Consider the following 25,439-nt stretch of genomic DNA (forward strand, 5'->3'; position numbering starts at 1 on the left):
CCTTCATCTCTCTGGCTATGGAGGATTTCCCAGGCTGTGCCACTAGCTATGACTGCTCTTTCACATAGTGAAGTTACCTCTGAGGGAGCAGCCTAGCACATGCAAAGTGGTACACTATTCCTGAATATGTCCTCAGGATCTATAATGGAAGATAAATCCTGTTAGGCTGGGCATGGCAAGGTAATGATTTCAACTGCTACATTTCTGTGGAACAAACAAAAACCATTCCAGGCTTATGCATTTCCTATTTAACACCGAAGGGAAGAAACACTATGCTCACCATGCCCAGAACACAGGCTGTCACAGACCAGTGGCAACCAGAAGGGAAGAGAGGCCTCGTCTGTTATCACCACTGGATATCAAAGTCCTCTGGGCTGCGTGTGCTCCTATCTGCCTGTCCAAACCAGCCTGTGACCGAATGGTGCTAAGCAAGAAGCAAAGGAAAAATGATCATGGTAGGAACATCAGGGCATTTTGGATGCAAAGCAGAAGCTTATCTTTTTTACTGTTGCAGCTCCAGAGAAAATCAATTTTGACACAGAACTGCCACTTTACAAGCAAATAACTATACTTTCCAATAACCTAATCTGTGCAAAGCCTACTGAAAATTCCCTAAAGAACCAGTAGTTAAAACCTCCATTAAATCAAAGGGTTTAATATGGGAAGGGAAGAGAGGATGCAGTTTGACTTGGGAATGTAATGGACTCAGTGGGGAAATAAATATGTTGTTTTATGTGTACAGTTACAGAGTATGAGAACACGGCATTCATTTCAAAGGGAATTCTCTTGCTGTGCAACTTATTCCTAAACAGATGTGATTTTTGCTTATTCAAAAACATTTAGGTAACAATTACAGCATAATAAATTATAATTGCCATCATCTTCCAGCTACGCAATGCCTTCTATGCAAACACAAAGAAAAGGCAATTACATGAGACTGTAAAACTCATTTTCAGGTAGGTTCTGCAGCCTGGATTCAAATAATCTGCATTATTCACGTATAAACACTGTGTTGTGCCACACATACATATCCTACTATGCGGCATGGAAACTACCTAGCAACTAACTAAGGTTTGTTAATCACAGGCTGAGATGGTCCCTGGCAGGGTGGTTTTCGGGGTGCCAGGAATGCCTTCCAGCCCTCAGATATCTGCTTTTCCAGGCTTCATCTGCCCTCCGACACTGCACCATGCAGAGCTATAAGCCACTGGCCATTGAAATGCAAACACTCCAAAGCAGTGGAACATGATGTAGGCAGTAGTGTTTTGAAACCTTTTAAGGCTGGCGCCGCGGCTCACTAGGCTAATCCTCCGCCTTGCGGCGCTGGCACACCAGGTTCTAGTCCCGGTCGGGGCGCCAGATTCTGTCCCGGTTGCCCCTCTTCCAGTCCAGCCCTCTGCTGTGGCCCGGGAGTGCAGTGGAGGATGGCCCAAGCGCTTGGGCCCTGCACCCACATGGGAGACCAGGAGAAGCACCTGGCTCCTGGCTTCGGATCGGCGCAGTGCACCGGCAGTAGCAGCCACTTGGGGGTGAACCAACAGAAAAAAGGAAGACCTTTCTCTCTGTCTCTCTCTCTCACTGTCTAACTCTGCCTGTCAAAAAAAAATAATAATAAAAAGAAAGAAACCTTTTAAATAAAGGGCCAGATCTTCAAGAGGACAGTGAACGGGGAGCAGGGGGAGAAGAGAACTTTCCAGATGCTCTGATGGCAAGGAGGGTATGAGAAGCAATAGTGTCACCAAGATAGGGACAGCAGTGCATGATCTCGGAGGACGATGGAAACAGCCAAGTAGGAGTGAGCAGAAAAGATATTCAGGGCAAAAGGAATGGCTCTATTATTCACAAATTTGTCCATGCCCTTTGAAAGTTTTTGCAAACTTGAGAGTAAGAGAGAGACAGAGGCAGAGAGCGCGTGCTCAGATCTACTGGTTCACTCCTCAAATGTCCACTAGATAACTCTTGCACCCCCAGGACAGGACTGAAGATGCAAAGTGATTTCCCATGTGGATCATACCCAATCACATGGGTCATAAACACTGTCTCTTAGGGTATGCATTAGCAGAAAGCCAGAATCAGGAGCCAGAGCCAGGAAGCAAACCCAGAAACTCCAGTGTGGGATGCAAATGCCGTGGGAGCTTGTGCGGAGGTGCTAGAAGGGGAGTACAGCTACTCATATACCCATGACGGAAGACTCACTCTCCCCTAGCGAGGAAGGTCGTCCTCTTTGACTGAGTGCGCAGCTTTGGGGGGGATGCACATGAGTGGTGAGGGAAGAAGGGGACACTAGCCAGCCACAGCCGAATCAGTGGCAATCGTGGGGTGACAGATGTTGCAGCCAGATCACCCTCAGATCTGGCTGCAGTTGTCTTTTTTTTTTTACATGTAGAGTGGACGGTGAGAGAGAGACCGAGAGAAAGGTCTTCCTTTTTCCATTGGTTCACCCTCTAATGGCCGCTGTGGCCAGGGCACCGCGCTGATCCAAAGCCAGAAGCCAGATGCTTCTGGTCTCCCATGCAGGTTGGGCCATCCTCCACTGCACTCCTGGGCCACAGCAGAGAGCTGGACTGGAAGAGGAGCAACCGGAACAGAATCCGGCGCCCCAACCGGGACTAGAACCTGGTGTGCTGGTGCCGCAGGCAGAGGATTAGCCTAGTGAGCTGCGGCGCCGGCCTGCAGTTGTCTTAATTCCTAGACCCAGTGTCTGTCCTGATACCCCATTTATATCAATTTGTACTTTCACATGGCTGAGTGATGGAACTGAATGTCCTCATTTTGACGATGAGGCACTGTCTTCCTCTATCTCTCACATTTATTTTAAAACATCTCTGATGGGTGGAATAGCACGGATAAACGAGGGTGCAGTACTTGCCTTAAGATGAACAACTAACTAACTGAGAAACCAAATAAACTGATATAACTAGCAGTTGGAGTCCTAGGTTTTACTGAACAGAAGTGGTTCAAGCTCTCCTAACAGCTCCGCTGCACAGCACAGAATTCACCTTTACTTCTGCTGCAGAAATGCAGGGGAGGAGGAGGAACAGCACATGGCTTCCTTTCCCGGGAGAGGCTCCCAGTCCGCAAGGGGAGACTCTGATGTGAACAAATAATGACCACACGGGCGAGAGCAGTGCTATAATGGAGGCAAGCACCAAGGTTTGGGTAGGAACAGGGAAGGGACCAGCCACCTGCTCAGAAGGGTCTCAAGAGGACTTCACAGCGTGGCGGTTCTGTCCTGAAGGAGAACAAGGGACTTGCTAAGCAGACAAAGTAGGGAGAGAGGGTAAGCAAGGCCCTGAGAATGTGTACAAAGGCGATCTGCAGAACGAGGGTGAAGTGTGACAGCTCTGTGTGAACCATAAAGTGCTCAGCAACAATCGAGAAGGTCCGCACAAGGTGTTGACAAGGGTCTCGGGCGCTCGCTCACTCGGGGCAGTATCAGAGCATTAAGTTACCAATTTAAACACCGTCTAGGCACTGAAGCATGGTTCATTTCCTTTTGTAACTAGAAGAGAACCATCCCATAACCACAACTGAAGAAAAGTGGAAATAGTTTAGAAGCAAATCCCCAAGCATTCTCTTACTGTCCCCTTTGTTTCTGCTACTTCACAGTGTGCTCTGAGCTCCTCTGCAATCATGCATTTGATTCTTCAACTGCAAGTTTACACTCGTCCTCTTTATGAAACGTGGAACTTTCAAAGAAGAAAAAGTCTTGTTGCTGAGTTGGTGACACCTTGCTGGCACAGTGGTGCCAATGGTGTGCTTCCTAAAAACAGACAGGTGCCTTCTGATTCCTAAAACACAGGCAGGCATTTATATACCCGGAGAGGCCCTGAGAAACCCCTAGACCTAAAGTCTAAAGTCTCAATGGTGAGAGAGCTTGAGTGACTGTGACTGTATTTTCACGTGAAGCATTCTAGATTGGAATGTAGCAGGAAATCAAGGCTTTACGGCAGCCCAAGTCTGTGTAGGTAGTCATGATATATCAGGACATGATAAGAACCAAAGTATTGCCAGAGAGTGCATGCTTAAAATATCTGATGCCGGCCGGCGCCGTGGCTCACTAGGCTAATCCTCCGCCTTGCGGCGCCGACACACCGGGTTCTAGTCCCGGTCGGGGCGCCGGATTCTGTCCCGGTTGCCCCTCTTCCAGGCCAGCCCTCTGCTGTGGCCAGGGAGTGCAGTGGAGGATGGCCCAGGTGCTTGGGTCCCGCACCCCATGGGAGACCAGGAAAAGCACCTGGCTCCTGGCTCCTGCCATCGGATCAGCGCGGTGCGCCGGCTGCGGCGGCCATTGGAGGGTAACCCAATGGCAAAGGAAGACCTTTCTCTCTGTCTCTCTCTCTCTCACTGTCCACTCTGCCTGTCAAAAAAAAAAAAAAAAAAATCTGATGCCACATATGGCATCACGGGGAAGCGCACATTCGAAATGTGAGGTTGGTTTTATCTATGCTTCTTTACCTAGCCCTGTGTTGAGAGAGTCGGTGGTTTTCAGTTAGACCAAAATGTTACCAGGCTTAATATTTATAAATAGAAGCTCTCTCACCAGTTCACTTTATTCTCCAAGCTTACTAATCTGTTTCATCACTGAGATGCAATATGGACACCATCTTAAAAGGAACCATATAGCCTAAAGAATGCCTTTGCTTACTTCATCTTGAACTTTTTTTTTAAAACTTTTATTTAATGAATATAAATTTCCAAAGTATGGCTTATGGATTACAATGGCTTCCCCCCCCATACCGTCCCTCCCACCCACAACCCTCCCCTTTCCCACTCCCTCTCCCCTTCCATTCACATCAAGATTCATCTTCGATTCTCTTAATATACAGAAGATCAGTTTAGTATACATTAAGTAAAGATTTCAATAGTTTGCTCCCACACAGAAACATAAAGTGAAAAATAGATGATTTTTTAAATGATGACTTCATTGAACTTAATGCCTACATCTTTCATCAAACCTTAGCACTAAAACAAAGTAACATGAATCCCACGTCTGAATTTCTGAGAATCGACTATATTCTTCAGAGATTCCTGAAAACCCACATGATCCATTTTTTCTAAGTATCTAAAACATATTGCTTCTCCCTAAAATCAAAAGAAGGAACTAGTTATCTTTTCTGAAAATAGGAATTAGCACATTCTTACACTGTCTTGGCTTTCAGAAAACTCAGTGCCCATTTTGTCATTAATCTCAGCAACCACAAGAAGACGCATGATTTGCAAAGTCGTTTTCTTATCCCTCCCACCTAGTGGTCACTTTTATTTGTATTTTATTAAATTGCCTCAAACGCCTTTTTGAAAACTATAGGGTAAAAATAATTATCATAGCAAATTAAAATGTATTTACTTCTTTACACAATTTCCTCAGTTGGCTCATATAACATTCCTCTGTTCATCTCAAACACAGGAATTACCAAAGTTAACAGAGGTCATGACAAGTACATTTCTGTTCTTTATGGCAAATAAGAATGCTGACTGACAAAGATGATGGGATGTTTAACCGTTATAAAACTAATTTCCAGCTGTAAAAGCAAAGCTCAATTTCATGGAATATTCCATTGGAGAAATGTATATTTAGGTAGATAAATACATCAACTACAGACATCAGATATATATGTGGTTTCACAGAGCAATATCATACCATGTGAATAAGTAAAATGGAAATAGAGTAAAATTAGGCCACCTATCTTCAGCTTAATGACTTTAAAACCTAGAGGTGCCACGGTTATTTCAAATTTATTTTAACTGCCTATTATGTTTGGCTAAGGAGATTTTTACAGCAATACATTGAAAATATACACACTATGTAATGACTTTGCTTCTTGGCAGGCAGCACTCTTTTAAAAATCTAATTTATTAGAAGAAATGCTACAGTCATAGTTTAATGCCAAACAATCCCAGATGGGCAGGTTAACAATTGTCAAAGGATCTGATACCTGAATTGGGATGTGAGGAGTAGAAAAAAAGAGGGACAAATGAAGGTTAAACTAAACCAGACTGCAAATGAGAAGGGGGGAAGTGTTTAATTTCTCTTAGAGCTGCACGACTGTGAACGGTGGATTCTGTATCGTGTACCGTACCAGAGTTCAATATGAGTGACCCAACCACACTGAACTAGGATCCTCTACCCAATCTGAGAACAGAAAAGAAGCTTTATTACTGACACAGGGTGAAGTTTTGCTGACGTCCCCCTCTGTGTTATTTTCAGATTTAAGACATGGTTTCTCACCATGGCACATTCTTCCTGACTTCGGAAACAGATACATGAAGATCCAGAATGATTCAAAATCATGTCAAGTGCCCTTTGATAAAACCTTGTGCTCTATATTTTTATGTAATCTCATTGATAATTTGTTTTATATGGAAAATTATTTTCTTCATTACACAGAAAATCATAAACTTGTTTATAATAGAATTTTACAATTTGTATCTGCCGACCTCTAGACATGCTTTGAGAAATTTCCTGTGACCAATCTGTTTGCTAGTCCTGTATCGTGTGAAGTTTGTCACAAATTGCTGATTTCCACACACCCTGGAATCTTGGCTAAATTTAGTTTCTTTGTCATATGGCAAAACACTTTGAATGATGTCATTTTCCTCATTGGTGACAGAAGTGTCAGCATACTGTGATATCACATACAAAAATGCTACCCTCTTATTAAATCAGGTCTCTTTTCTAGCTTTGGGGCCCAGAATTTATTGTAGAGTTGATGTTATTTATATTTTGACTTCCCTGTAATAAACATGTTAACATACTTATTGGTATCTAATGGCCACTACTCTTACTTTTAACCTCTCATGATTCAGGTTTGTGTCTCTAATGTGCTTCATGAAGGCAAGAACTGGTAATAAATTCTAACAGTGACTTAGAAGTCCACAGTCACCTCATCCTCAACTTTCCAAACAGCTCTGGACTTTGGCCAAGGCACTTGACCTTTTTGAGCTTCTATTTTCTGAATCAAAAAGGAAGAGTTGGGGCACTGTGGCATCCATATGAGAGTGGGTGTGAGTCCTGGCTGCTCCACTTCTGATTCATCTCCCTGCTAATGCACCCAGCACAGCAGTAGAAGATGGCCCAAGTGCCTGGACCCCTGTCACTCTTGTGGGTGATCTGGAGAGTTTCAGGCTCCTGGCTTCAGCCTGGCTCAGCCCCAGCCACTGAGGTTATTTGAGAAGTGTACCAGTAGATGGAAGATCTCTCTCTGTCTCTCCCTTTCTCTGTAATTCTGCCCTTCAAATAAATCTTTAAAAATAAAAATAAAAAAAGTTGATTTGGACTCCTAGAAGATCTATAAACTAAAATGCTGTGTTACTAGTGTTTACTTTCCCCTTTTCTTCCTCAGTACACCCCATGAGAATATTGGCAAGAGGGATCAGAAAATGGAATTCTAATGTTTTGCTTTCAGGTAGAAGCGGAAACCCCTAGACATTCCTCTGGCCCTCCTACACAGCAAGTTGTCGATAAACATCTACTGGAGGAGTGAATGAAGTGCCACAGAGGTCAGAATTTTTTTTCGGGTTTCAGAATATTCTTAGGCATCTTCCAGCAGCTCCGGAGTGAGATTACAACCCATTTAACATTTGATCTACGGCAACTGAACATGTTCACCTATTCAAATGAGTACTTTAAAAAAACATTTCTTAAAAAAATATTTTGAGCTAGGAAGAAGAAGTTTGGAATATATTAAGCTTCTTTTGAATCTCTAAATCACAAACCAAGCTCGTGAATCTGGCTAATTTTCGCACTGTTCAGAATCTGTCTTATTAACTCTGTTAGAATGAGGAGACACACCCAGTGATCTGATCCTCTGCCTTTTTACCCTTGAAGTGACAGCATTCTCTGCTGAGTCCTGGGTAGATTAAAAGGTATGCCCTACGGGTTGCATTATCTCTACATCATTCATGATGTATTACCCTCAGTTTAAATGAGTGAGTCCCATTTGCACAATTGCCCTATTAATTTACTTATCATTGATTTACACCACTTTTGCTGGAGATCTTCTGCCAGAACCCTATTTAAATGCATTCTCACTAGCTCAGGTTCAGAATCTCCCTCCCCTGCAGGCCCCCCTACCTCATTGTTCTTCCATTTGTCTTCATTTATCCGTCTTTTATCTCTATCCTCCCCTGTTCCTCCCTCTCCTGCCTTCTTTTAGTTTATTCTTGCTTCTCCATTTTTCCTTCCTTCTTGGTTAGCCTTCCTCCTCTCTTACTTAAGAGCACCTAATAAATTTCCAATTAGAGGCTGGCTACACAGAGAGAAAAAAAGCTGAAAGCTAGGAAACACAGGCAGACCGAGGTCAGGAAGAAGAAGACAAAAAAAGCTCAGACCAAGAGAATTAATTCTGGAATCTAATCTGAGGACTTCAAGCATTAAAATTTTTAACAAAGAGGACACTTTTGATAAAGATGGGAGAAAAATGTGCCCTTTGCCACCTCAAATATACTTCTGGTTTAGTTTTTTTACCCCTAGGTCTTACCTTTTGAGGCATATTTAACTATAATGCTAACAAGCAGGTGCTCCACTCCTTCAGCTGTAGCCAGAATCAAAACCAACACCTTTGGGAGCATCTAAGATCAAAATACCAGTGAGAATATTTACAGGCTGAAATATAAGCATCACTGCTAAGACTTCTAGAAGCAGGGGTTTTAAACTCTCATGTAACTTTTTTTGGTGAGACCAGAAAAAAATACCATCTTTTGTTTTTTTCCCAGGTAACATACTGTAGCCACCTGCAGTATCATGGGTTCCCTAGCCTTCCTCCCAAGACCTCATTGGATTCACTCTGCCAAGCAACAGATAGAAATAATTTATGCAAAAAGTAAATAGTAAACACACAACTGGAAATGACATTAAAGATAAATATTACTTTACATGTCCTTTCCACTTATGTGTAAGAATCTTGTTAATTTTACTTTCAGACTTTTAATTCTATCAAACAAAAAGATGAAAAGAAGAATGTGGTTACCAAAAGACTCAATTGGTAGGAAAAGCCGTATCCTTATCTAACTGCATTAGCCTTAATAATTTGCTAGTCTGCCTTACTAGCTTTTTCGTAGCTAATCCATTTACTAGGAAACACTGAACTTTTAATACTCCCAAGGCAGGTAAAGACATGGAAGTACACTGCAGATAAAAACACTTCGCTCAGATTACGAGCCTCTGTGGCCAAGGACCACGAGTCACTTATCTCTGCGACACCAAAGTGGGGAAGAGTAAAGAGTAAGATGGAGAACAGCAGAAACCGCTCCTGTTCCCAAAGATCTGGCCCTGTTCATGAGACCCACCACCACTTCAGAGGACAATCAAGGCCGAGAAGATCTCATTACGGTTGAAATCAGAAAGGCGATACTATGCAGAGATGGAGAAGTCAGACAGTAATCACAGGAAATCAAGGGCAGTCCCACCTGGTCAGAGCAATGACCTGATTATCTCATATTCTGATTGTAGAGATGAAGGTGAAAATCTTGATTCTTAGCAAAGGTGAAGTGGTTTGGGGAAGTGTCTAACGCTTTGCCTTAGAGATTCCTCTGTGATCAAAGCTCTGCACAGAGAAATCTTAGCAAATGGGCAGCACGTGTGTCCAATGTTGGGGCTTACTTGGTTTACTTATGAAGACACTGATCTCTTAGTCTCACTGGTATTTTCCACAGAAAATTCTAAGAAACTTGAATTCTGCCTATTATAATGGTATCCTGTGGCAAAGTAAATTTAAATACAGAAACACTGAATTCACAGGGTTCTAGTTTTTCTTCAGTCTGTCAGTTTGGCCTTAGGTTCACAGAAATTATAGGACTAGCAAAGATCGTGGAAGTAATCTCTCCTCTCCGCTCCTAAGGAATATTACATTTAGCTCTACCATTCTTTGCATTCACTCAGGTGTTTAGTTTAAGCATTTCACAACATTTTAAATAGAACTACAGTCTTTTGATTTAAACACCATATTAGTATTTTTAAAGATCTTGAAAGTTTCATTAAGGTCCCATTTTAGCTTTAGGTTGAAATGCTTTTTCATCAAAATATGTCTTTTTTAAGTTGTTTGGAAAATAAAATTCCTGATACTCTAGAATAATCATAATATTTTAGAGTTGAAGGAATGGTTGAAAAATACTCTCCCAGTGTTTTGTTTTACTTTTGAAAAGGCTTTATGGACAAGTACAGAGGCAACTGTAGTGTAGTGTACAGCTAGGAACTTGGGCTCCAAACTCCAGCCCACCCCCGAACCACTTCAAACTTCTCCATTTGCCAGTTTTACTGATTGATTGATGTCTTCTGTAAGTAAGACTTTAGCCTCTCAATATCTTCCTGTTGATCCTGAACCAAAGATCAGAATCCTACACTTGGCCTTCAAGAATCTACACGTTTCTGGCCTTAATTCATCTCACTCTGCCAGTGCCCTCTCTGAAGACCAAAATTCCAGGATCCCTCTGTTCCAAGATTTTCTGTTCATCGATATGATACCATGAAACAGGATCCCTCCCCATGCCCTAATCCCTTTAAGAGACTGAATACACTGTTCCCTCTACCTAAAGACCATCACACTCATACTCAACCAATACACATGAACTCAAATGTCATCTGTGAGCTGGTCCATACCCACAATCATTTATAAAATTGTTCACAGTAATCTTCATGATTTTCATTTAGTAATACAAGGTTCGTTTCATATAGATTTTCCTTGCAGGGATATAAACAATATGAGGCAGTGACTATATCTCTTCTTCTTCTTTTAAAAGGTTTATTTATTTATTTGAAAGTCTGTTACACACAGAAAGAAGGAGAGAGAGAGAGAGAGAGAGAGAGAGAGAGAGAGAGAGAGGTGTCTTCCACCCGCTGGCTCACTCCCCAATTGGCTGCAATGGCCGGAGCTATGTCAATCCAAAGCCAGGAGCCAGGAACTTCTTTCAGGTCTCCCAAGCAGGTTCAGGGACACAAGCACTTGAGCCATCTTCCACTGCTTTCCCAGGCCATAGCAGAGAGCTGGATGGAAAGTGGAGCAGCTGGGACTCAAACCCGGTGCCCATATGGGATGATGGCATTGCAGGCGGCTCTACCCATTATGCCACATCTCCGGCCCCCTGTATCTTTTCTTCATCGACACATTCCAGCATCTTATTCCAAGCCATCCACAGAAATATCTCAAGAAATACCTGAAGAATGCATACATGTGCAATTGGAGGATACTACGGACACCAAGAACTAACTACATAATGTCAGGAGACAACTCCTAGGTGGCAAATAAATGCCACTGTGTGACCCCGATTAAGACTCTTAAGGAATTCAGAAGAAGATGGATCAAGTTCATGGAACCTTCAGGGCTGGATGAGGAGGCAACACAAGTATCTGCCAAGACTAATGCTTACTGTTTAACTGTTCTGCATAATTGACTACATTAAATAAATCATTGCAACAATTATGTAGCTACTCACATCCAAGATGAAAGTACTGTTAGTAAAGTAAGAGTCCAGAATATTAATTGAAGTATAGTTTAAATCTAAAACTGAGGGGGTTTCCACTGAACAATGAAATGCTGCCTGGTAATATATACACTGTCCAACCAGGGCTGGGCACTGAGGGACAGATACTGATGGGTTCTCAGAGCCAATGTGTCCTGCACTTACCAAGTGGGAAATACACTCCATACTACATAGTCATTATGGTTACTGAAGATAACGTGGTAGAGGTGCACTGAATGAGAATTTACTAATTTATTCCAATCACAATTCCCATGAATTATGAAATGTTAAGAGCTTCTGATAGCAGGGAGGCTCAGAGAAGTGACCTTCTTTGCCCACTAAAACAAGCGCCATGGCTCATACCATGCGATTTTATTGTTAATGACTGCCAATTCACAGTATCTGGTATTCGTAAAGATAAGCAACGGAGACAACATTTCAATACAACCAAGAGCAAACAACATTACAGAGATGCGGTACACTCAGGGGAATAGAATCCTCTCCTTCAAATCTCCCATTTCAGAAAGCAGCTAGGAGTGTCAATGTTTTTTTCTAAGACCCCAGGTTTTCAAAACAAGCTCTGGGCCTGTCAAATCTCCCCTGGCTTTCTGATGCTGAGCCTTCCTTCCCAGTGCTGGATGGTGGACCAACAGTCAATCAGATTCCATCTCCACATCACAGTCATTTTGCCCCTTCAATCAGCTTCAGTTTCTTTAAGGAACTTAAGGAAATTTCTCCAAAATCTCATGAGGGGTGGTTCCACACCCAGCTCCAGCCTCCATTACAGTTTCCTGCTACCTGCAGGCCATGGGAGGCCGTGGTGATGGATCAAGTACCTGGGAGACCTGGAGTGAGTATCTGGCTCATGGATTAGGTTCCTGGCTCATAGTTCCACCCTACTGCCACCCAGCCATTGCAAAGAGAACCTGGAAAGTTGTCTACATTGACAGTTTCTCTCTCTCTCTCTCTCTCTCTCTCCTTCTCTCTCCGCTTTTCAAACAAACAAACAAAAACAACAAAACCACCTCAAGAGTTTCTGTGAAATGCTGTGGAAGTTCTTTAAGACCCGCTTTTCTTCTGACCCTCTGTGCTTTCTATTATTAAGAACCATTCTGAAAAGGGTACAACACACGAAAAGGTACTTAATTTCAACTATAATTTTTAAATTGCTAATATACAGAAAAGAATTGTTTTAATCAATTAGGTTGGCAATGATAGGAGGGTGGACTTGTTGATATCTTGTATAGGTGTAAAGAAATGTAAAGAAATAGTCTCTTTCCTACATACATAACAATATTAGAACCTACATAGCCTTAGATTCACCAATTCCGTTCCTAGGAATTGATCCTAAAATGATCACTGGGTATGACAAAAAGAAAGTTAAAGTTAAAAACTGCCACCACTATAAATGTCACCACTATGGAAATGGTTGGAAATGGTGTTTTATAAATCAATGGGGTGGAAGCATTTGGTACAGCAGTTAAGATTTTACTTGGGATGCCTGCTTCTCACATGGGAGTGTCTGGCTTCCTGGTAATGCACTTCCTGCGAGGCAGCAGGTAATCCCTCAGGTGGCTGGATCCCTGCCACACATGCAGGAGGCCTGAGCTGAGTTTTGGGCTCATGATTTTGGCCTGGACCAGCCTTAGCCATTGTCGACACCTAGGGGAAAAACCAGCTGATGAAAAAATTCTCTCTCTCTCTTTCTCTATACACACACACACACACACACAGACACACACACACACAGACATATGTATACATATATATACACACGTCTCACAGACACACACACAGACATATATGTATACATCTATATATACACATGCCTCACAGACACACACAGACATATATGTATACATATATATATACACATGTCTCTGACTCTTCCTCTTCATTTCTTTGCCTTTCAAAAGAATGAAAAGAATTTTTAAAAAATTAAAAGAAAAATATATGATGGTGTACCACACAGCTATCAAAAATTACTGTGGGGCTGGCACCGTGGCTCACTTGGTTAATCCTCCACCTGTGGTGCCAGCATCCCATATGGGTGTCAGATTCTAGTCCCAGTTGCTCCTCTTTCAGTCCAACTCTGCTGTGGCCCAGGAGGGCAGTGGAGGATGGCCCAAGTGCTTGGGCCCCTGCACCTCATGGGAGACAAGGAGGAAGCACCTGGCTCCTGGCTTTGGATCAGCGTAGCTCCAGCCGTAGCAGCCATTTGGGGGTGAACCAAGGGAAGGAAGACCTTTCTCTCTGTCTCTTTCTCTCACTGTATAACTCTGTCACATAAAAAAAAATTACTGTGGAGATGCATATTGATGTGAGAAAATATCAACTTATGGAATGCAGTCTTGGGTTCTGTCTTTTGCTGTTTTGCAATGAGTGTATAGTCAATTTTATAATGATAAAACAAAATATGGTGGGGGAAGTTCACAGTTGAGAGAGATACTTCTAAGGGTAATTATAAATATGCAATCAGATAAACTATTAGATTTTTTGACTTTTATTTAGTAAATACAAATTTCCAAAGTACAGTTTATGGATTACAATGGCTCCCCCCCCCATAACTTCCCTCCCACCCGCAACCCTCCCATCTCCTGCTCCACCTCCCATTCCATTCACATCAAGACTCATCTTCAATTATCTCTATATACAGAAGACCAATTTAGTATATATTAAGTAAAGATTTCATCAGTTTGCACCCATACAGAACATAAAGTATAAAATACTGTTTGAGTACTAGTTATAGCATTAATTCACACTGAACAGCACATTAAGGACAGAGATCCTACATGAGGAGTAAGTGCAGAGTGACTCCTGTTGTTGACTTAAATTGACACTCTTTATTAGATTTTGATACACTATCAACAATCTGCTCTTCTCTCAGAAAACTAAGATATCAGTTTGCTGGCTCCTAACAGTGCTCATCTCTCTCTTCCTTTCTTTAATTTTGTTGTTATTTTTTCAAATGCTTTTATTTTAAAGTCAATCTACCTCTTGTACTTGACTTTTTCTTTTAAAAACTTGAAATAGGCTTCCAAACAACCATTCTCAATGAAAATTTCAAATCCATACTATATTAAATGAATTATATCAAGCAAATGTTAATAGAAACTTTGTATTTAATTAAAATTAGTTTGTTTTTTATTTGAAGTGGGGGAGAAAGAGATAGAAAAAAGGAAAGAGAGAGAGAGAGAGAGTTCCCATCTGCTCATTTACTCACCCAATGCTTTCAACAGCCAGGGCTGGGCCAGGCCAAAGCCAAGAGCCCAAAACTCAATCCAGGTTTCACTTTTGAGTGGCAGCAATCTAAATAATTGAGCCACTACCTGCTGCCTCCCAGAGTGTGCATCAGCAGTACACTGTCCGGAAAGTGGATAGCTGGGACTTGGACCAGACACTGTGATACGGGATGCAGGTGTCCCAAAGTGGCAATTAAACTTGTGCCCGCCTGCCCTCATCGCAACTTTATAATGACACAGAAATATGTTGTCACACACAAGATAATTGTATGTACTATGTTTCATTGATTATAAAATATCCATTTTTATGCATTTTAACATCTCTGAAATTGGAACACAGCTTAAAACCAATGGCATGTCAGTTTAAATTATTAGTGCATTTTCTTAGTGGTACATAAAATAATGTTGCATCTTGCCCAGTGATGGCACTGTCAGATGAAATACGGTATTATCACAACAGTTAATCCACTTGATAGTGAGGGGAAAGACAGATAAAGCAAGTATTAAATGCTATCAATCCTTCATTTCACAGAGCACACATAAACAAAGGAAAACTATTACTATTTTCTCCAAGTAGAGCTGGTTCTCCCATCCCAGCCACATGCAAACCAGTTTGTGCAGAAACACACACGCTGAAAATATAGCCATGTTAGTATTTCAGTCTAAAGCATAAGGTTTGTTTTTTTTTTTCTTTTTAGAGAGAGACAGAGAGATAAAATGACATCATAAGTGACATCATAAGAGAGGGCTTCCTTCCACTGGTTCAGTCCCCAAATGGCCACAATAGCCAGGTCTGGGCCAGGCCAAAGCCAGGAGCCAGGAACTCAATCCAGGTAGTCCTTGTGAGTGGCAAGGACCCAATTACTTGAGCCATCACATCTCCACTTAGGGTTTACTTTAGCAGGAAGCTTAACACAGGAATTGGAGCCAGTTATCAAAGCCAGGTAGTCTGATATGGGCCACCAGTGTCTTAACTGCTAGGCTAAATGCCACCCTGAATGGTACCAACAACAGCTTTTTCAGGATTCCAAATCAATCTTCAACCCCTACTATTGTATATACTTGTCATATACTTCTCATTAATAGCATCAAAAAATTCCTTTCATAGAACTTGTCACCAGCATTTTGATCTTGGACTTCCTAATCTCCAGAATTGTGAGAAGTTTCTATTGATTATGAGCTATCTAGTTTATGGTAATATGTTACAGTGACCTAACTGGACTAAAATTACAAATTAGTACTGAGAAGTGGGAGTGCATCTCTCACAAGTAACTAAAATGTGGAAGTGGCTTCGGAACTGTGCAATTAGTAGGGGATGGAGAGTTTTCAGTGGGCTGGTGTTGTGGCTCAGCAGGTTAGCCACTGACTGAATGCTGCCATCCCATTTTGCAGCACTGTTTGAAGTCCTGGCTGCTCCACTCCTGACCCAGGTTCTTGATTTTGGCCTTGCCCATTCTCAGCCTCAGCCATCATGGCCATGTGGGGAGTGAGCAGAGAGGAAATTCATTCGTATTCTCTCCCTCCCTCCCTTCCTTTCTCTCTCCCCCTGCCTTTCAAATAAATAAAATAAGTCTTAAAAAAATAAAAAGAGTTTCCAGGTACATGCTATAAAAAAGCTTACATTGTCATTGATTCAGATTCCATAATCTTTTTTCTACTGAGGTCCACATTCTAAAACAAGGCGAGCCCCACAAAGTTAACATGTCCTGGCAAATCACGGGCACCCTCAGTAAATCAATCAATTATCAACCCACCTGACATGCATGCACACACACTGTCATCAAGGAGTACTGTTTTAAGAATTCAAAAATCACATTTAAGCTTAGTCTACTCTATCTGCATGTCTGAAACCTCAGCATGCCAATGTGATTTTTGAATTCTTAAGAAAGAGCTCTTTGGTGTATCTATGTTGTTTGTTCTGTTTTGTTGTTGCTCTGAGAGGGGATGTGTTACAAGGGAGAAAGCACCAAACAGAACAGACTATATAACTAGCTTCCTTAGCAAAACTCAGCTGTAAGTTACATAGTCTTTACCCTTTAATATTTCCTCTACATCAGCTGAAAAACAAAACAGCCTTTACATGCCTAGCATATATTATTTGCTTATTAATATGATGTGTACTGCTGATACATTACTATGAATCTTTAAAACCCTAAACAAATATTAAACTGTTTAAGCATATAACTACACTTGGCAAATACAATCCACACAGTGGATTTTCTTCTCTATATGTTAACAAATGTTTGAAGTCAGGTCTTCATAATTATCTTGTTATTTGCGTGTTTTAGGTTTTCCAAGGGTCAGCCAGTCTACTCCCTAAAATGTCTCTTCAATACTCTTTTTATTCTCTCCTCATAAATGCAGAGAATAAAAACTTTCTCTAGCACCTACTCTGATATTTTTTTTTCCTCACTGAGAGGCAGAAATGGCAAATCTTCACTGCCCCCCCATACAAGGTACCCTCATCTCCACAGACGTCTCTCTGTATACTGCAGACACAGCATAAATGAGGCCAGTCTACGATCCCTCTCCATGTGGTTGGCCAGTGGACTGAAGGCCCAAATGCATCTCTATGGAGTCCCAAGGCAGAATTAGGGGCAGAATGTTAGGGATCTCCACTTGAAAACAATCTTGGAAATTCTCTTCAATCCAGGTTTTTCTTGAGTGCCTGGCACTTTAGGGATTAAGTGTCTGCCCAGACATCCATAAACCTGATCATTTGGATCTCAGTTCTCATTCTGATTCATTAATATTCATATTTTCTTCCCTCCCCCCACAGATAGGTATAGATTAAAGGTTAAAGGCACAGATATGGCTATGGAGATATAAAAATGCACTGTATGACAAATTCCTGAGGGAGAGAAGTGATTTACTAATAAAGCTATTATATTCTTTACAAATTTTATCAGTGTCACAAAAATACCTATACATTACTGAGCACACTTAAGAGCTGATGAGTAACAACGAAGAAAAGCTAATAGATCATTCTTATCATATGTGTCAAAATATGTTTCTTGGCTAATAATGTGTCAGTCTAATGTAATATGCCCCATGGAGTGCAGGAGTGGTCTGAGTGTTTTAGTTTGGTTTCCTGTCAATCAGTTACTCAAACCTTCAAATGTTTTATCATTTATTCTCTTTCTCTGTTTCCAAATCTAAGAATCCTTTAACAGGATTTTTTCGGTTACTCCTAAAGCAGTGAACATTCCTGCTCATGAAGAAACGAGAACGGGTAAATGTGGGGAGGAACAAGATGATGAAGAGAGAGTACTTAAGCTATAAGTAACTATTACTTATTGATCATTTGTTAAAGGCAGACACTGCAGTATGCAAGTAGTATATATTATTTCATTTAAATGATCTCTTACCATAATTCTGGGAGGTAAGAATTCCATTCTGACTTTATAAGAAACTATGGTCAGACCCTTGAAGTAACTTGCTCAGCTGAGAGGAGCTGGGATTCAAATCCAGGTGACTCTTTTTTTTTTTTTTTTTTTTTTTTTTTTTTTTTTTTTTTTTTTACAGGCAGAGTGGACAGTGAGAGAGAGAGACAGAGAGAAAGGTCTTCCTTTTGCCGTTGGTTCATCCTCCAATGGCCGCCGCGGCCGGTGCCTGGTCTCCCATGGGGTGCAGGGCGCAAGCACTTGGGCCATCCTCCACTGCACTCCCGGGCCATAGCAGAGAGCTGGCCTGGAAGAGGGGCAACCAGGACAGAATCCGGCGCCCCGACCGGGGCTAGAACCTGGTGTGCCAGTGCCGCTAGGCAGAGGATTAGCCTGTTGAGCCGCGGCGCCAGCCCAAATCCAGGTGACTTTCATTCTAAACCTCATGCTCTTCACTGCACAGCTCTCAGTGAAAAGACACATATATTTTCTGTGAAATAATTTCACAATGGAAGGCGGGGGGACAAGATGGCTACAGCCAAAGTTGGATGTTGGGCTGATTAACTGAAAAAATGAGACACCTGGGACTCTTGAGATGGCATGCGACTTTTGGACTAGATGGTGACTTGTACAAATCTCCAGAGTTCATTTCTGAACCAAGATAAACCAAAGTGCCATCACCTATCAAGTGTAGCCATTCCTTCATTTTATTGTATATCCACAGAATTACTAGAAACAAAGACTCTTAAATAAACTCTATTTCTTGTCACACAGAAGGCTGGTTCCTTTCAGGGCAACACTCATTTGAGCCTGATTAAATGGCTGTGATGAACTTCAGAGTTCAGACTGCCCTTGAGCCGAACATCTATCTGATCTTTAATTCTACTACCCACTCATTTCTTGCAGAGCTCACAATTCTCCTGGCCCCACTGAAGCAGCCTCATTCAGGTTCTGCATCAATATGTTCAGTGCTGAATTCATTTCTGCAGGGAGTCCAGTACATCTGAACTTTCCAAAATCATTTGGCCCCCATTACTGGTAAGCACTGCTCTTAAATAGGTTGTAACTCCAGCTAATAGGCTCCATAATCATAGTTGAATCGAACAAAAGGGTCCAGGAGAGAGTGCCATCAGTCATTTTTATTCCCATCAAATAAGCTGCAAAAGCCAGAAACTGCGATTCCAGAATCTCCTGGTCTCAGTTTGGTCTTCAGGGCTTATTAGAGATGCACTGAGAGAGGAGTTAGAGACACATACAAAGGTGTGCACAATCCCAAGACCCAGATTAAAATCACTTTTGTAAATATAATTCTAGGAGAGAGAAAATAAAGCAAATTCCAATGGAATGAATTTGAGTTTCAACAAATTTCACATAGGCTTCTGGAGGCCAGAACACTTAGGAATCTTTCTTCCAAAAATGAGGTAAAGACGAAACAGCACGGGTAGACACATGAAAAAAATGACTCTGTTGAGAGGCTGACTCTCTTCTTTGGTTTAACTTTAAAAGTAATCAGAGGATTCCATAGAGCAGTATCATCTCTGGGCTGGTTTTCAGTACTTCTAGGAAATTTCAGTGGCTTCCTTTATTGACTTTGAACTTCAGACTACATTATAAACATGAATAGGTATAGCTGGTATTTAAACTGCAATGCTTTTTAAATAATTTTTTTATTTGCTTATCTGAGAGGCAGAGTTATGGCCTGGGAAAAGCAGCAGAAAATGGCTCAAATGTTTGGGCCCTGCCATCCACGTGGGAGACCTGGATGAAGTTCCTATTTGTTGTAGCCATCTGGGGGAGTAAACCAGTACATGGAAAATTCACTCCATCTTTCCCTCTCTCTTTGTAATCTTTCAGATAAATAAATAAATTTTTAAAATAGAATGAATCCTCAGTTAATAAAACTGCTTGCCACAGGATACAACTATTCCCATTATGTATAAACACTGACACTTAAAGTTCAAAGCTGGCTTGGTTATATCAAATCGGTCTAATATTGAACAAAATAATCTTATATTCTTGCTTGAGCACAATGGAATACAATGAAAGTACCCACAAATGTCTGCAATGTACAAGATAAACCTCCCATACAACAGCAAATCCATTTGCACAAGACTAAAGGAAAGTGACAGAAGTCCTAACAACAGATAAAGGGAAGAGGGCCAGTGCTGTGGCGTAGCTGGTGAAGCTGCTGCCTGCGGTGCCGGCATCCCATATGGGCACCAGTTCGTATGCTCCTGGGAAAGCAGTAAAGATGGCCCAAATGCTCCCATCCATGTGAGAGTCCCAGGAGAAGCTCCTGGCTTCGGATCAGCCTATCTCCGGCCATTCTGACCATTTGTGGAGTGCATTAGCGGATGGGAGATCTGTCTCTCCCTCTCTCTGTCTCTCTCTCTCTCCCCGCCAACTCCGCCTGTCAAATAAATAAATAAATCTTTAAAAAATAAGTAAATAAATTAAGGGAAGAATGGTTAACGATAATAACCACCATAAACTTCTTCAAATGCATGCTAAGTATGTCTAATGTAGTAATTTTTGATAAAGCAAATATTAAAGGCAAAGCAAATCTAAATCTTTTCACCAAATTGGATCATACAGAATTCTTAACTTGATATCTCTTTGCTCTCTTCGATGGATATTTAGGTTTCTAACAAGACTCCTTCTGCTGTTACTTATATTTCACTCTGTCACTTACATAGCCTGGGCTTTAACCTACAACAACAACAAAAAAATCAAGTCTGGAATCTGCCCTGCACATACCCAATTTGCAAAGAGCTTTTCCTCTCCTGTACTCCTTTAAGATGGATCTGGATGTCTCTACCAGAAGAAAGCATCTCCCTGTAGCAGTCTTCAGTGAGCACTCTCACATGTTTAATCAGTGAGGTGACCACAGGATCACAAAGGGCATAGAAAGACAGAAAGGGGCAGTGCGAGGGATCCTTAGAACACTTTCATACTTTACTGTGACATCTCTGAATGCAGTTCTACTGGGTCCTAAGAGTCAAGATCAAAATCCCAGGGTTCCCCCTCATTTTTTATTCTCTTTAAATACTTTTTTTTTTTTGGCAGCATCCACAGTCCTGATCCCTCCCTCAGCAGGTTTCTTTGGGAAGTCTCTCTGACTTCTCACTCTTACTTACGCTTTGTCACTACTCTGAGTGCTGCTTCCGTGCCCTCCTCCGCACCATCGCCTTCTTTCTAACAGGGGAGGGATGCATACGAGGTCTTTCTTACTCTGACCTTACAATCTCAATCATCCAAAAGTTCCTATCATACATCTATGGAGGTAATTGCTAAGGTTACGACTCTAGCTTTGCTTTCATAGTTCCAGCAACCAGTTGTCCACAGGGCAGATCTGGTCTAGGAGTTCCTATTACAACTTATAAAAACTCCTCAGTGTGGACTACAGAGCTGTCAACCACTGATCTCAGCACAGCTCTCCAGCCTTAAATTCCATTACAAATCAGGCATGGTTCATACTGCAAGTAAATGGACTATTCCAACTACACAGTGTTGCCCTCCGGCTCGCCATTCATTTTGCATCTTCTCTGCATCTTCTCCTGGTGTAATAGTATTTATCTTTTAAAAGCCAATTACCAAAATTCCTTACTTCGCAGTATGATAAACTATCTTTTCTTTGAAACTCAACCCTATTATTATCCTTCTCTTATGATACATGAATCTACTTTTTAACATTATTTTGGGGTTTTCTTAGCCAACCTACAGAATGAGAAAAGCCTTCCACTAAGAGATCTACTCTCTGAAGACTGCATTAGTGAGGAAGAGCTTATGAAGTTGGGTGAAAGAGTCATGACATTGATTTTAGAGGAGAAAAACCATGAAAACTATCTGAATGTGATTGTATTTTATGTAATTGTACAAATTCAGGGAGATATTATTTTATTTATTTTATAATCCCTATTTTCTGGAATTATTTTGAAAACCTTATATGCATACTCTTAAAAATATTTCATGTAAAAGCCCTTGTGGTCTCTGGACTATTTGTATTTTCAGTGATAATAACACAGCAGGCACCCGAAAGTCAGGAAATAAGAAAGGAAAAAATGCACCATTCAAAAACACCAGGGAGGCAAGTCTGAACTGACACTGAGGAATGTCTCAGTGTCAGCTTTAAAGACAGAGGAAGAGGACAGACAGCCTTTCTTATCACCAGAAATGTTCTCTGTCAATAAAACGGTGCAAGAGTCTTGTGGTAAATACACAAAAAAACAAACCTTTACACTTTAGCCATTTTTCGTGTGCCTCGGTGGCATTATGTACACTCACAGTGTTGCTCACCTCGCACCGCCAATTCTCTATCTACAGAACTTACCATCATCCCCAAACAGAACCTGCACTCCTTCACGGGGAACTCCCTGGTTCCCTCCTCCAGCTGCTGGCCACTTTCTGTTTCTGTGAGTTGACTACTCTGGGTACCACATCAGAGCCACCTCACATCTGCTCCTCTGTCTTCTCATTATTTCAGTTACCTTAATGTTTTCAAGGTATACACGGGCTTATGTTATAGCATGTCAGAATTTCCTTCCTTGTTAAGGCTGCATAATTTGATGTTATATAGATACACAACATTTTGTCTATCCATTGATCAGCTAATGGAGATTTGACATGTTTCCACTTTTTGAATAATGTTGTTGTGAATGTTGGCATAAAGTATCTCTCCAAGTCTCTGCTTTAATTTGTGGCTAGATACTCAGAAATGTAATTGCTGGATCATATGGTAATTCTATGCTTAATTTTTTGAGAACCATCATGCTATTATCTAAAATGATATACTCTCGGGTTTTGGAGACTTAACCTCTTCAGACCTCTGTAGCATTGTTTATGAAGTGGGCATGCATTAGCTGGGATATCATTCTAATTATACACTCAGAACTACTAAAACATCACTAGCCTAATGCCTGAACACATCAGCCTGTTCTCTCTTCCATAATAAAAATAATAATAATAAAACTTCAGAAGACAACGTTTCTAAAGCTCAGATAAAGTTTTTTAAGAAAAGAAAAGGAGTGCAAAGAGGAAAGGAGGAAAAGGCAGAAGATACAACCAAAGGAAGGCAGTAGAAAGTTTTGAGAACTCAATGCAAGTTTGCTAAAGGGGAAGACAGACAAGAGATCCGATACTTGGGATTCATCAAGTACCCTGGAGCCCCTGTAGAAAACTCAAAAGCTTAGACACTGAAAGGGAATTCATTAAGAAGCAAAGCAATTCAAGTATATGAAGAAAAATGCCTCCATACTATTCATTCTTTTGTTTCCCAGGTTTTTCTGGTAAATTCTCATCATTTTTACCCATTTACCTGGTTCTGAAATCTCCTAAGATTTTTTAATCTTATTTAAGCAAGATACTTAATGGAATGACATTTCAAAAATCTTTCCTTACAAACAGACCGTTGAGATTACATAATTTAAAAAATTAAGTGTTAGTAAGACGCTAGTGACTATTCCTGATTCTTGGACTTGAGTTTTATTTTTTTCTCCATTCTTATGTTTTGAAATACATGGAACTTATAGGGAAACAATGTTAAGCTAGCAAATGTAAATTAAATAATAATAATAATGATGGAAGATATGAGTAGTACAATACTCATTAAGATTCGTTAGACATTTTATTGGGTGTCTCCATTACAACAAATCACAACAAGGAGAATTTTAGAATCAATCATAGGTGGCATTATAATCACACACGAAACGCAGGTGCTTGGACTTCCCTTCTGAGACAATCAGAAGTCACAGCAAACACAGCACAATCCATGGAACGAAACAAAACCAGGGGCTGTAGCTCACCTGGTGTCTCCACTGCCCTTTACAACGCGCCTTTCTGAAGCACCCTCTGTACCTAGGAGAAGGGTGCCACTGTCTTCCCTCAGAACTCAACAGCAACAACCATTTGCAAGAAGCATTGCAGCTACGGCAGTAAAGCAGAAATGTGATCTGTCAGGTCTTTCTCTCCATGGATGCAAAAAAAGTCACCCAGTTTGTAAAAAAAAAAAAAAAAAAGAGATTAGGAAATAAAACCCAAGAATCCAATACCGCTGTGTAATTCAGCTTAATCATCTTTAAACTGATAGAGAATAAATAGTCGGCGGTTAGCGGTATAGAAGAAACAGGCATTTTCAAAAGATGCCAATGACGGGGCTTCAGAGGCTCAGGGTGACATACTCCATCAGGAATTACATGTTCTCCCTGATATTTTCATCTAAATGTTTATTGAACAAGTTCCTGCTTTCATCCACATTATTTTGATTAATGCATGAATAGGTTCAAGAATTACAGAAAAGAAATCTTAGGTGATTGTACATTAAAATAAATGAAAAGACGACTCTTGGTTTACAGCCACTATATTTCACGACTAAAATTCTCTCTCTCTCTCTCTCTCCCTCTCTCTCTTTTTAAATTTAACTGCAACACACTTCCCTTGGTTTCGGTTTTGAAGTAATGATATAAAATTCATTTTATCTCTTTTTCAAGCGTGGCTCTTTCATACATAACATCAGACTTGTCATATCTGAGGAATTATTAAAATAAGACGGAGCCTGCTATTTCTGAGCAGAAAAGCCTCTTTGAGCCGGCATCCTCTGGAGAGACGCGGGCTCAATCTCATTAGTTGGTGCTGAGACGCGTCCTACTCTCCAGGTTCAAGGTGATGAAAGATTAGGGCGTTGGGCCTTGTCTCATTTTGTATGCAGCACACATCCTTCCCTGCCCGTGAACACGAAATTACATTGAACCTGGGGAGTCTAACTCCATTAATTTTAAATGGAAGATTAATTTAACAATATGCGGCAGATATTTGTTACAGACCTATCATGTAAAAGTGACGGTTAGCAATAAATTGTGGTGACTCATACTGGCCAGTGGCCCTGGCTCAAATAAATCAGGAGGCATTTACACATAATTGCTGTTTTTAAAGACAGGGATATGGGTGATGTGTTTCTTTGATGAAAGATTGGGCAACCCCATTCAAAGAAACAGCAGCCGATATTAAAGCCAGTGCTGTCCTGGAGGGAGATGTTTTTTATTAGTATTTCTGGAATAATCATTTAGGAATAACACTGCACTGATGTATAGTTATCTTTAAAAAAAAAAACCTGCGTAATAATTCTGAGGCATGAAATTGTCACAGTATTTTTATCAATTTCCTTAAAGTAATTACAATAATAATACACCTAGAAATAACAATTTGAAAGAGATAAAGAGAGGATGAAAATGGAGAGAGACAGAAGGGTATCACTGGTGTTAAGGACAAGCAATTCTATTGATTTTCTGCAAGTAATTACAATAATATACATAAATAATAATTTCCAACACTTTGGGAGGGGCAAAAGGGACAATGGCAATTG

The 25,439-nt window shown here is 41.0% G+C and overlaps 1 protein-coding gene across 10 annotated transcripts in view; it reads right to left on the reverse strand.

Annotated features, from left to right (window-relative positions):
* The window catches only part of AUTS2 (activator of transcription and developmental regulator AUTS2), a 1,249,738-nt gene that overhangs the window by 503,987 nt on the left and 720,312 nt on the right, over positions 1 to 25,439 (reverse strand). The window contains exon 6 of one of the 10 annotated variants that reach the window (XM_051847929.2): positions 5,943 to 6,248. The exons of the other annotated variants lie outside the window; for them this stretch is intronic. Within the exon in view, the coding sequence (XP_051703889.2) occupies positions 6,087 to 6,248 (162 nt within the window). The 3' untranslated portion in view covers positions 5,943 to 6,086. Of the gene's footprint in view, positions 1 to 5,942; positions 6,249 to 25,439 lie in introns of those variants that run through there. 10 annotated transcript variants of the gene reach the window in all.

This window comes from Oryctolagus cuniculus, chromosome 19, assembly GCF_964237555.1.
Source record: "Oryctolagus cuniculus chromosome 19, mOryCun1.1, whole genome shotgun sequence".
Classification (NCBI taxonomy): domain Eukaryota; kingdom Metazoa; phylum Chordata; class Mammalia; order Lagomorpha; family Leporidae; genus Oryctolagus; species Oryctolagus cuniculus.